The sequence below is a fragment of the Ambystoma mexicanum genome, chromosome 8 (assembly GCF_040938575.1).
Source record: "Ambystoma mexicanum isolate Mex_15411 chromosome 8, UKY_AmexF1_1, whole genome shotgun sequence".
Lineage (NCBI taxonomy): Eukaryota > Metazoa > Chordata > Amphibia > Caudata > Ambystomatidae > Ambystoma > Ambystoma mexicanum.
In genome coordinates, this window is record NC_090929.1 from 1024795524 (window position 1) to 1024809126 (window position 13603).

Here is a 13603-nt window from a genome sequence, read left to right on the forward strand (position 1 = left end):
TCTAAAAAGTATCTACTTGCTTTGAATCGATTCTGGATAAGTGTTTTGAAGTATTTTTTATTGTTGCACATTACCCTTTTATAATAATGCTTATTTAGAAAAAAACGTTAATTATTTTAACTAAACCACTTTAGTGTAAGTGTTATTTGGATGCTTGTATTGGTGGATTTCCTTGCTACGACTCTACAGCTCACATTTACCCCTCTTGAGGTAGGTCTGGCTGCTCAGTCACACTACCAACTTGTGTAGTACAGGCCTATACCAAAAGGTGGGTTAGCTAATACCAAGAGGACAAGTATTGTTTAGTCTCCCACATGGTGACTACATCGATTCTTGCCTAACAATGTGCATTACTAACTGGGTTCAGTGTACTTACCTACAGCTCACATCTTCCTCTTAAGATAAGCCTACTGCTCTCTACCAAGGTCTCCGGGTAGTACAGACTGATACTAAGAGTTGGGGATCTGCAAAATACTGCAAGAGCTTACTAAAATCGTACCTCCAAGTAAGGAAAACTCACCGAACACCATATACGCAAAATGAGCGCGCCATGTGGTTTTTGCCCTGTCCTTTGGCCATATTGTTCCTTGGCAGTCTTCCTGGCCTCTCAGATTCGGAAATGTCATATATGGCATGCTCTTTCGCATAGTCCAGGTTGGAGTTACCTCTTGCAGTTCGTCCATTCTGCAGAAGGTGAGTGCAAGGAAAACTGGGTGGAACTGCAGCATTGCTTGCGTCATACATTATACCCACAATGTTGGATCCAGAGTCCATGAGTGCCATTTCACTGTGCCCCTTTGTGGCCGAAAAGTGTTCTGATGCCTGGTGTTTCCCAAAGAGTTATCTATGGAAGTAAGAACTTTTCCATCAGAAATAACATTACAGAAGGTAAGTGATTAATTTGGTTTTACATATGTTGCCTCTTATCCATACATAAAATATAGATCTATAGCAGTGTTCATAATTAACTTGTTTTTAACAAAAGCTTACACATGTGCGTTTGTTTCTGAAGTAGTTGGCTCTGCAGAGTGTTGGTTAATTGTGGGTTTCTTTTTTCAGAGACCTTTGTTACTGAAGAAAAGGGGGAGGAAGCGCCAGAGGATCAACAGTAGTGTCACCACAGAAACCATTTCTGAAACCACAGAAGTACTGAACGAACCCTTTGATAACTCTGATGAGGAAAAGCCTGTGATGGCACTGGAGGCCACTTGTCATACAGATGGGACGGAGGACCTAAAGCCAATTCTCCGCAAGGTTCTGCAGCGCCGGCGCAGCAGGCAGAGAAGGGAGGAAGAGAAAGACGATCGTATGCGCAGGGACAGTGACCATTGTCAAAGTAAGTCATAGTAATTTGCACATTCACTGGAGGGGGGAGTGTATTAAATGGGCAATTCTGGTCCTGTCGTTGGTGCAAGTGCATGGCCATCCTCTTTGCTACAGTAAGTGTTATTTGATAATCCTTTGCTGGTAATTGGCTTTAGCTGCTTTCGATGGTATGTCAGTCCTGTCTTACATATGTACAAGTCTTCTTTGTTGTGTGCCCATTTCATGTCATCACTTGATATTTATAATTGTCGGCAGGTACGTAAAGTTTCCCATTGATTTTAAATTTGTTTGCACAGGCAGGCCCGTTATCAGGATAAAGCCCTGCTCTGTTTTTTGCACTATGGGAATAATGTTCACAGCCTTTTATGGTGGGTTGGAAGCATGCACCTGAATGTAGGAAAATACATTTTCAAGAAACACCATATACATTTATGATGCTACTTTTGTCTGGAGTTGGAGATTCTACATCTTGCTGGAAATGGTTAACTGTCAGGATGGCTTAAGAAATTCAGACGTCCTACAGATGGTTCAAAGGTTTTTATTAACAAGTCTCATGTCTGGATTATGCAGGGTTTGAGACTGCAGGGTAAAGTATTTAAGGGGCTGGTCTAGCTGATTCCTATCTCCCATGGTCTCTGTCCACCTGAACCCAGGCTTCCCTGTCACCCAAGATCATAATGTCTTCCAAAGACTGGTAAACCCTGCTGTCTTCGAGGTATCCTTGCTACCGGGGAAGCACCGAAAGGCAAAGGGCCTGTCTAATGGACTCCTTGTAGGAACACCCTATCCTGCTATTCCCCCAAGTGATGGTCTTAAGGATTCAATGTGGTGCAAGTTAATTTAAACATACTTCCATTCACTTGCTCCCTCCTCACTGTTCTTATGTCTCCTTGCTCTGTTCCCCATTAACACCCCCTCCCCTCTCCTTCCTCCCATATCCTACACTTCCACTTTCTACTCACTTCCTACTGCTTCTGGGCTTCCCGCTCTCCCGCATTCTACTCTTTCTCCTCCTACCTCTAAACCTCAGATAGTATAATATATATATTTCTTATACAGCGCTACACACCCATGGGTCTCAGAGCACTGAAATAACAGATGACATTATCATCCCACAAAGTGGTACTCTTTTTATTGACCGCTAGCTGGGATCCGGCCCTGCCACAGCAGGCTGCTTCCAGATATCGGGGCGAGCATTCAACTCGCTTTGCTGTCTGATCTTCTTACACATCTCCCTTCTGACTCTACTGCTACCCTCTGTTGCCTTCTACTTTACACCATCCTACCTTCCCCTTTTCGTCATCTTACCCCTCTTCTCACACTCCTCCTCTACTTTCTCCCCTCTACCGCTTAAAACCCCTGCACTACTGCTCACTCACTCTCACAACCACAGTTTAACTCTTTGAAATAGGTCCCACTCTCATGCACAGTGCCTTTTGTGTACTCCTATCCAACTTCTACAGACTCTTTCGCGCTCTCCGCCATCTACGGTCATCCTTCTGCTCCCTCGGTCAACCTCCATGCCACCTGACATTTCTTGAACGCCCCACACACACTCTTGATTTCACAGGTCTTTTATTTCTGACTTCCTGGGATTTTCCTTCCCTCACCCCATTGGCTATGTATTCCACATGCCAAAGTGACAAGTATTCAAATAACACCTATACTCAAGGTTTCTTGATTAAATAATTGTTAATTTAAGTCAGTTTTAAAATAAGCCCTCTTTAGAAGGGAGAAATTGGCAATAATCAAAATACACTCCTTCAGTTCAATAAAGTAAGTAGATACCCTTTTGGGATGGCACACAGATTTCCTACACCCTGAAGTGACTTCAATAGCTAGGATACTGGACATTAATATATCACTTTTCACACGTAAATGGTAATACTGATGCTGTGGTCAAAAGGAGAAGGTTAGGTAAGGAAACAATGGTTTACAAGTTTCTCAAACGGGTAAGCACTTTTGAAACCCCCCCCAATGCAATGCGGTTTAACCCTTTCCCAGCTATACAAGTAAAGTATGTATGACTTTTTGGAGAGACAGTTAAACACAAAGTCAAGAGGTTAGAAAAGTCTTCAGGGAGCCAGGACAGCCAATGTCAATTGAGCAAAGTCTAGGGGAGCTGAGACACTTCTTGAAGGTAGGTACAAAGTCTTAAACCATGCTATAGAGCGTTTTGTTGCAAAAGAAATCGTGGTTAGGCCGCAAGCTGGGAGGTTTGTGAAGGGCAAAGCTGCACGCAACTCTGCAAAAGGCAACAAATGCAAGTCTCAACTGAGATCAAGCAAGCTACACAAACAAGAGGTAAGTAGCCCTTAGTTCACAGTACCTTGGGTCTTATGAAATGGTGCCAGCTGGCTTCTGTTCCTGTTGTAGTTCCTGCAGATCCTGTTGTTCCTGGGCCTCAGTTGTGGGGACAAGAGGGAGGATGTCTGGGTACTTCTGCATTAAGATTCGAAGTAAGGCGGCAGCAAAGGGGACAGTTCAGATCAGCAGCACTTCGTGGTTTCAGCTAGTCGCAAATAGTACCACTGCGGTTCTTGGACACCTTGTTGGACCTTCCCTGCTTCTGGGGTCCAGTACTCTGTTGAAGTGGCTCATGCTTGGTCAGCCCTGCTTCGAGGTAGTCCGGAGGATCTTCCTGGAGCTCGGGCCCAGCTTAAAAAAGATGCAATCTGTTCTGGTGTTTCTTTCCCCTGGCACTCTGTTCCTGGAGCAGCAATGGAAGTACAGCCAGCATAGAAAGGGGTTTCAGTTGAGTTCGTCTTGGGGTCCATTGATCCCACCAACCCAAGGGGAGAAGTCGTCCTTGCTGGGCTTCTTTAGTCGATGTCGAAATAGGAGCTTCAGCACTGCAGCAGGGCTTCACCAGGCAACCCTATGGTCCAGGACGTGCAGCAAGCTGCTCTTCCAGTTTCTTTCTTTGGTTCCTTCGTCCAGTGGTCAACTCTGCCTTCCTTGGAAAAGACCTTGCCTTTTATGCAAGTCGTTCCCATTCATTCGCAGCCTAACTGTCACTCACAGCATGGTGGCTGTCCTCCAAGGACAGCCAGCCGGCCAATCCCTTTTGGGTGCATTCCTGTGACCATGGAGACAAAGCACAGAGTTTTCGGGAACCTCCCTTGCTTCCTGCCCTGCCAGACACGCTGGAGCCATAGGCGCGCTTCACCAGTGAACCCTGCCAAAGACAAAACACCCAAAGGGACCAAACCTGGGCTGTCACGCAGAGTAAATCTCAAGAAGGACCTTTCTAACAAGAAATGGCGAAAGACGACAACCTGGGCCATTTTGACAAAATGGGCACCCACGGGTGCTATACTGCAGCTGCGAAAGCAGTCCGTGGTAAAAACACATTGGTAGGAAAAAAAACTACTGCCACCAGCCATTAATTGTAGAAAGGGTAACATAGAAATGTTACACAAGAAGTTAGACAAAGGGGATCCTAAGTAACCCCTCCAGCACCCTATTGTAAGATAGGGTGTGCTAAGTCTATAAAGAGGAACATGTAAGTAAAGTCAATTTCACTTTACTACTCTTGGAAACAGTAGTTATCCAAAAGAAGGTATTTAAACCTTAGCAGAAATCCAAAGGATTTCTCTGACATTGCACTGAGGGTGCTGTGTGTAACCATGTAAAAGGATGCCTATGGAGTTTCAGACTTCAAAACCAAAAGAGAGAGTTCAAATCAAATAAAAATGAATGAGAGAGTGGGTAAAATATCTCGCTCTCTTCAAGATAAAAATTAAAAGTCCTAAAGTCCAGCAAAGAGCTGAGGGTCTCTAAGGTAGAAGGGAATTGGCACATATATGAGAATTCTCAGTAACAGTAATTATAAGTCTTTGTTATGGTCCCTGGTGGTTATTGGGCCGGTTTTACACTGGTTTCAGGCTGCAGTGAGTGCTACTTCCTACCTGAACAGGCACTAGGTTGTCCAGGTCTACCTGGAATTCAATGGTTGTCTTCTGTGGCTCACTGTACTTGGTCTACCAGTGCACTCTGTTCCTGGTAGTTCTGTAAATAAATAACTCATGCCAGAATGGCAGGTTCATCGCATTGGGTGATCAAAAGTGGTACCAGTAAGTACATTTGGGGCACATTCTGTGGGGAGGGCTCAAGTACTGGGTCTCACCCCACCTCTGGGGTCGGAAAGGCTCTGGCATTTGGCCTGGTACGCCTCCTACCACAGGTTGGAAGGGGGTCAATACCCCACCAGTCAGTCAAGTCCATAAACATATCAAACAAGATAATTGTCCTTGCAGACTGATTCTGATGTGCGCCTTCCTAGCTTGATTTGTTTCATAGAGGCTAGCAATATTACGCTACTTGTCTGGGTGCTCATCCAAAGCCCCCATAGAATAGAAGTGTTCTCATACATATTTGTACACTGTTTATTCAGAGTTTTGATCTTTTAATTTATTTTTATTTTTTTATTCATGCGATTACGTTAAACTAGTCAACCTTACACATCAAACAATTAAAAGAAAAGTACAAACTGATAGAAAATTAATATTACTGTAAATTCATTTCAGCATATTCAATACAGTTCATATATTATTTGCCCACATATTATAGAGTCAAAGTAAGAGAAAAATAAATAAAAGGAAGAACTTTTATCCATAATCTATCCAATGCTGCTTTGCATTACATTTCACATCCATGAGTAATAGGACAAACTTGTAAATCACTGTATTAGTACAGCAGGACTAGCCATAACTTTACATACATTTTCAACACATCAGTCCAAAATGATTATATTATGTATCTTATGTCATAATATTTATCATCTCTTTAAAACCATGTCTACCTTTCCTAAAAATTGTAAAAACTCTATCGTTAAGGAAATTTAATGTCCATGTGAGTCTGTCCCAACACCGTTGTCATTAGCCACTCAGCGTTGATTGTAAATCTACCCAACATTAATCTTAAATTCTTCAGTGCCGGGCAGTTGATCAATACATTCTTCAGTGTTTGAATTTCTCAGTTTAGTTCGCATAATGTACAATTGCTGTAAAGTACATATTTTATCGTATTGAGAGAATGTCAGCTGTAGGTATCGGATTAAGCCTGAACCTCAAATAAGTGTTTCTCCAATATGCATTAGGGAATTTACGCAGATACATAGGTACTTGTTAGGGAGAATTCTCAGAAATGTGCCAATTCCCTCCAATTTAGAGAGACCCCCAGCAACTTGGCTGGATTTTGAGGACTTGATTGTTTTACCCTGGAGAGAGTGACCCTTTGTCCCACTCTCTCATGTATGTTAATGTGATTTTATACACGGTTTCTTTTGGTTGTGGAGTTTGTCAAACTCCATAGGCGGCATCTTTTACACTGTCACAGAGCACCTTCAGTTTAGTGGCACAGGGAAGTCTTTCAGATTTCCCAAAGGTTTCAATACCTTCTCTTGGATAAACTACTGTTTCCAAGAGCAGTAAAGTGAAATTGACTTTACTTCCCATTGTAACTTTCTAGACTCAGCACACCCTATCTTACAATAGAGTACCGGAGCGGTTACCTAGTATACCCTTTGTCTAGTTTCTCATGTAACATTTTTTATGTTACCCTTTTCTCACTGAATGGCTAGTGGCAGTGGTTTCGTTTGAACTACCATGGTGTGCCTTTACCGCGAGCTGCGTTCACAGCTACATTAAAGCACCCACGGGAGCCATCTTTGACAAAAAGGCCCCTGGTCTTCTTTTTTCACCATTTCTTTGCGGAAAGGTCCTTCTTGAGATTTGTTCTGCGCGCCAAACCAGGTTTGGTCTTTGTTAATTTCGTCTTTGGCGGGTTTCACAAGTGTAGCCCGCCTCCGGCTCCAGAGTGTCTGGGCTAGGCAGGAAGTGCGGGAGGTGCCCGAAGTTCCCTGTGCTTAGTCTCCTAGGAGACCCAAATGCACTCTGTGATGATTGGCCAGATGACTGTATGGCAAGAACAGCAACCCTGCTGGGTGAGTGACAGCTAGGCTGGAATGAATGGGAGAGAACAGAATAAAAGGCGAGTCTTTTGGCTTGGAAGGCAGAGTCCACCGCTGGACGAAGGAATCGAATAACTTGAAGAGGACGCCTGCTCAACTCCTGGACCGTTCGTTTGCCCAGTGAAGCCCTGCTGCCATGGAAAAACGCCAAGTTCGCATTGACAGAGATGCCCCTGCAAGGACGACTTCTCCCCTTGAGTTGGTGGGACCAATCAACTCTAAAGTAAGCCGCCTGGACATCCATCTCGGAGCTGGTTGCATTTCCACAGAGTTGCTGCTGGAAACCTTATAGCCGGGGAGAGAAACACCAGATTGTGTGTGTTGCTTTTAAGCTGGCCTAGAGTTTCTGGAAGATCCTACGGGCTCCCAAGTAGCAGGACTGATGGAGCCTACGCCCCCTCAACAGAGTGCGGGACCCCAGAAGCAAGGAAAGTCCATCTCGACAGCCAGGAACTGCAGTGTTGCTATTTGCGGTAGACACGAGGAGCTGAAACACTGAACAGCCACTGAAAGTGAAACTTACCGGTTGCGAGTTTTGACCGTCCCTGTGCATAGCAGGAGTCACTTGACGACGTCCTGCTTGTCCCCACGACTGAGGCCCAGGAACAGCGAGATCTGCAGAGCTGCACAGGAACAGAAGTCATCAGCTGCATCTTCTTCATTTCTAAGGTACTGTATTGTATTGTATATTCATTTATAATATGCACCGGGCCCATAGGCATCTGGGCGCAGTGCAGGTTCCATACTTACATATGAAATGGACTTCAAATGCATATGAAATGGACATCAAATACAGATACATGCAGATACATTTTGTGGCAACAATGTATATATTTACAATAGATTCCTTTTGGTTGCGTTTTCTTATTTGGGTATGGTCTGGGGGGGGAGAAGTACAAGGATATAGGGGTCATAAGGTCACATATCTCAGGAATGCAACCACTTCTTCATGTTGGACTCAAAGCATTGGAAGGGAGGTATGGCTCTTAATGAGTCAGGGTTAGAGTTCCATAATTGCGCAACCAGAACTGGAAAACTAGCGCCTCCTGTTCTGAGTTTCAACTTGGGTATTCTGAGGTTATTGGATTGTGCTTTTCGGATAGGTTGTGCAGAGGTATGTTTGGTAAATTATCAGTGAGGTATAGGGGAGCCTTGTTGGACAGGCATTTGTGGGTGAGGTTCAGTGAATTGAGCTTGATTCTGTCATTTATGGAGAGCCAATTGGTGTTGCATCTCGCGTGAGATATGTGCTGTTTTTTGGGTATGCCTAGAGGCGCTCTTAGGGCATTGTTTTGGATTGTCTGAAGTTTATTGGTATTGCATTGCTGGTGCCTAAACATAGGGCATTGCAGTAGTCCACTCTGGAGTGGATTAAGCCCCTTGCAATTGTGATACAGCTTTCCGTGGGCAAGAATGGTTTAGATGCATGAGTAAGTTTACACGTATAGTCGGTGGCAGAAGCTGTGGCGTTGATTTGTTTATTGAGGTTGAGGGCAGAGTCCAAGTAGAAGCCTAGAGTCTTGACCTCCTTAGCTACTTTAATCTTAATTCCATCAATGAGGAAGAAATTGTATTGGGTAGAGAGTTAAGTCCATCTATTAGGGCACCCAACGTTTAAGAGCTCCACCTTTTCGTCTTTGAGGCATAAACCATGTATGGCCGTCCATGTTTGTATGATTAGATAGATTTTTTTGATCATGGTAACGTCTTTGTCATATTCTCCTAAAATGGGGGTGAGAATCTGGGTGTTGTCAGCATAGTTGGTGTATGAGATACACAGACTGTCAAGTATGTCCAAGAGGGGCTTTGTAAATATATTATATAGGTTTGGGAGAGACAGGAGCCCTGTGGGAAATGTCTCTGCAGCGGAGGAGGGTGAGAAGACTCATGGATCTGTTGTCCAAGAACAAGCTGATCCAGGTGGTGGCTTCCTTGGAAAAATGGGCGGCTGTTTTAAGATGATTGCACAAGACATTATGGTCGACTAGGTCGAACGCTGCGAATAAGTCCAGCAGTTGAAGAATGGAGGCTTCTCCTTTGTCTTTCCGGTCATCTAGCTGATTTTTAAGGTCAATGAGGGCTGTCACTGTCCCATGTCTCGACCTGAAGCCTGATTGGCGAGTGCCCAGTAGGTTGTTGATCTCAAGATAAGCTTGAATGTGGAGATAGGCAGCTTTATCAAGGATTTTAAGAAGAAAATGTACGGTTGTTATTGGCCTGTAGTTGGTGGGAGTTTTGGGGTCTAAGATTGTTTAAGTAGGGGTAGAACCCATGCATCTTTGAGATTGGTGGGTACTGAGCATGATTTGAAGGAGGAGTTAATAATTGTGGACATGAGGGGAGCAAGGTTTTTTGTGGCTTCTTTGATAATGGGGGCTGGACATGTGTCCCCTAGACATTTAGACGGTTTGACGGAGGAAAATGTCTGAGAGAACTTACCTCTTACTGTAGAGTGCTTGCAACATCTACAACCCACAAGCCTAATCAGCTTGTGGCCCTACATTTGATTCTTCTTTTCATCAAAGACTCATAAGAACTTGTGCAAAGACTTTTCCATTTACTTAACAGAAGTGCTTCATCCTATACAAGACTTTTGCCCATTGACGTTGGCTTAGCCTATTGAATTGTATGACTCTTCTTGGAGTATACAAAATTATTTGCCTGCTTAAGAATATTTGCGGTCTCTTGTTGTTCTAATAATCTTGCCTTTTGCCAACTTCTGAAAGTATTCTAAATGCCAACAGTAAGATAATAATGTCCCCAGCACCCTAGTTATTAGTCATCTGTGGGTGTGGGTTGTGTCTGTGGGCCATCCCAAAGGTTCTTTACTGATTTAGAAACTGAAAGTGTACAGTATAGAAGTGTATTTGTTTGTTACTATTGTATTGGTCCCTTCTGAAGAAGGTTTATTCTTACTGACTGATAAATACATTAATTGTTTATGCTAGAAACCTTGAGTGTACGAATTTATTTGAATACCTGTAACTGTAAATCTCTAACTCCACTACAGCTCACATTGACCCCTCTTGAGATAAGCCTGGCTGCTCAACACACTACCAAAACTGTGTAGTACAAGCTTATACCTGTAGTCAGAGTTGTGTGTGTCGTGGTCCCAGAGAATACTGCATACAAACTTTAAATAACACCACTACTCCTGGCATCTTCTCTCCTTTTGAGATACTCTGGTACATGGTATATACACACATCTTAACTATTGTATGGATCAAATCAGCTTGAAATAAGTATCTTTTTGATAAAAACAGGATTTGTTTTCAGCATAGCCAAAAACTGGTGTCTATCAATCAAGATAATCTTAAAGCTATCCAAAGTACATGACTTGCCAGTAAACTATATCTCACTTAAATCTACAAACAGTGAGGCCTGCAGAGGGTCTAGCAACTTGTGATAAAATGAGAGAATCTTCCAGAAGTAACTTCCTCTCAATGACACCAGACCCAACTCGCATGTCAAGGCCACTATAGGTACACTTGATGGCAAGTTAAGAACCTTCTTCCAGATGCAGACTTCGATTAAATCCAGTTAAATTCTCCCACTAAATAGAAGTTTCCAGGCGATATAAAATTGATAGCATAAACTTTAATTTATAAAATTCAATAAATGGGAGGATGGAAAATCTGCAATATGTATTGTTGATTTTTTTTTCATTTCAGAAGTGAGTTGGAGGCCATATTTTTCAATCTACTTAATACCATACTCTTATTGATTGTTGGATTTAATTCAAATCCCAGATATGTTACATTCTTTATCGGGATTACGTTTGTTTATTTTATTTCTATGTGTACCCCTAATGCTTATTGTGGATTCTGTTAAAACGATTCATATTTGATTTACTCTCATTAGTAACCAAATAATTATTTGCAGTATAAGCTACAGTGGCATTAATGAGATGCTACCAGCATATAATCCACTAGCACTAAATCGTCCACATGTGGCAACCAGGACACACTCAAGGAATATATTTTTGGTCTAGCAAAAGCCACCATCTCAAGATGCTCCCTGAGATCTGAAAGATATAGGTTGAATAGACATGATGCAAGAATACAGCCCTGGTGAAGGCCTCTTTAGGTATGAAATTCCTTTGTCAGGCTGCCGTGTCCATTCAGCCTGACCTATATAGAGGTATCCTCATGAAGATAACTGAGAATCGCTAGGAGAGACGGTGGTATTCCTCACTTCTTCAGCTTGTACCACAATAAGCCACTGATCACAGTATTAAACCCCTGGGAAAAATCAATCATGACAACATATAGAGGCAATGCACCCTTGCGCCAGGCATTCTCCTGAAGCCAACACTTTATATGGCCATTTAAAACTGCTTGTAGTTCTTTCAGTTTTATAGATGCAAAGACCTTACTATCTGCATCAAGAAGGGCGATTGGCATGTAGTTTGACGGGCAGATCTGATCGCCCTTTTTATGAATAGGGATGATTATGAACCGCTCCCACAGAAGTGGGATGCATTTTGCAGTTTATGTATCCCTAAATAATGTAAAACATTTGCCCTCGTGGCATCATCCCTCTTAAAAATGTGGTTACTTGGGGCTGGCAGCCCTAGATTTAGAGGATTTCCTAATTTGTAGCTAGACTTCTAATATGTCAAAATTCAAGAACCAATAGGCATCGCCACTATTAACGACTATTTTTGCACCATATGGTGTATACAATTTTCCCTCTAATATTCTGTAAGTTACTTTTGTGGTTGATCTGAGAGATGGACAACTGATTGAGAGGCCAGAAAATGCACATTTTTTTGTAACCACCTTGTGCTACATGCGTTTCCCTTCTTTCTGCAGTGTAACGTAACAGTGTGCCCTATACCAATTTTTATATTTTTGCTAACTACTCAACTTTTGCATAATCTCCTGCCGGTTTACTTTTCTTTCTTAATAGCCTAAGATAGTCTCGTTTATTTTCTTGAACGACCAGATCAAAACAATATTGTTGGGGGAGTTTTCCTAAAGTCCAACTTGGAGCTAAGACTTTAGTAAGCATTCCCAGTGGTTTGTAGTTTCCCAACTTAGTATCAGTCTGTACTACTGCTGGAACCTTGGTAGAGTGGCAGAGCAGTCAGGCTTACCATAAGCAGAATTTGTGAGTTGTAGGTGTAGGTACACTGAACCTAGCTAGTAATGCACATCAAAGAAACACTTTCACATAACTCTATATTAAAATATAGATTTATTATATTTACACAAGAATCCCTTTAAATTACTTAGCAAAATAAACCCATACACTTAGGAATACTTTAGAATTATTTTCAAAGGCCACTGCTTAGATTGTAGTTGCTTGCGGTGACATTTGTTACTGCTTTTGACAGCATGTTCGATGATAACGCGCACTAAGGAATCTTAGCAGAAATACAGTAAAGACATTTCGAAGGGATTGTGTCCTCTGACGTATTCCTTATCTATGATATTTGTATCTCCAGCTTGCTGGCCTCGGAAATTTTTTTCTCCCAGTAGAGGGCGCTGTGCGTCGACGTCCGTCGAGTAGGTCCCTCAACAGCCACCGTATCGACGCCGACGTCATCATGCCTATAAATGGCCACGCGCAGCGTCCGTTGCTCAGTTCTGTTTTTCCGTGCTTCGTGTGCCTCGGAATACCGTTGCTCAGTTCGTCAGTCGAAATATATTCATATTTCCTCGAGAAAACCGACTCGTACTCGATGGCTTCCTCCTCCGACCCGACGACTCCTCGGTCCGGTTTCAAAAAATGCCGAGACTTTGGGACGAAAATGTCGTTGATGGATCCTCACAGGATCTGTTTGTGGTGTCTGGGAATCGAACACCAGTGTTCGGAGTGTGAGGAATGCCTATCCATGACGGCGAAAGCCTTGAAGGAGCGTAAGGGGAAGCTCGAGAGAGATAAGTCAGTTTTAACTTCCTCGAAAGTTTCCGTGGTAGAGTCGACATTAGTCTCCTCACTGTCGAAAGCATTCTCGGTCTAGGTCTCGAAGTGGCTCCCACCACTCGTCGAGGTCTAGACACTCGGAAAAGAGACGTAGAAGATCTCCTTCGTCGTCGTCTTCTAGTTCCCCTGAAAGAGTAAATTGCCCCACAAAACACAGCTCTCAGGCTGAGTGGGAGGAATTCAGAAAAAAGATGCTAAGCGTCTTCGAGAAAGCGGCCTCGACCCCCTCGAAGTCAGCTGAGGGTGATACCCCGGGTGAAAAGCCCAAAAAATCTAAACGCCGCGAGTTCAAGCACCCGGCGAAAGAGTCAACCCGAAAGCGCCATGAGCCATCGGGAAGTAAAGCATCTTCGACGCCATCGTCGAAAGCCC

The 13603-nt window shown here is 43.2% G+C and overlaps 1 protein-coding gene across 2 annotated transcripts in view; it reads left to right on the plus strand.

Annotated features, from left to right (window-relative positions):
• KAT6B (lysine acetyltransferase 6B) overlaps positions 1-13603 on the plus strand; it is a 1467124-nt gene that overhangs the window by 1065886 nt on the left and 387635 nt on the right. For both annotated transcript variants that reach the window (XM_069610967.1, XM_069610966.1), the window contains exon 16: positions 1060-1336. In XM_069610967.1, the coding sequence (XP_069467068.1) occupies positions 1060-1336 (277 nt within the window). The remainder of the gene's footprint in view (positions 1-1059; positions 1337-13603) is intronic.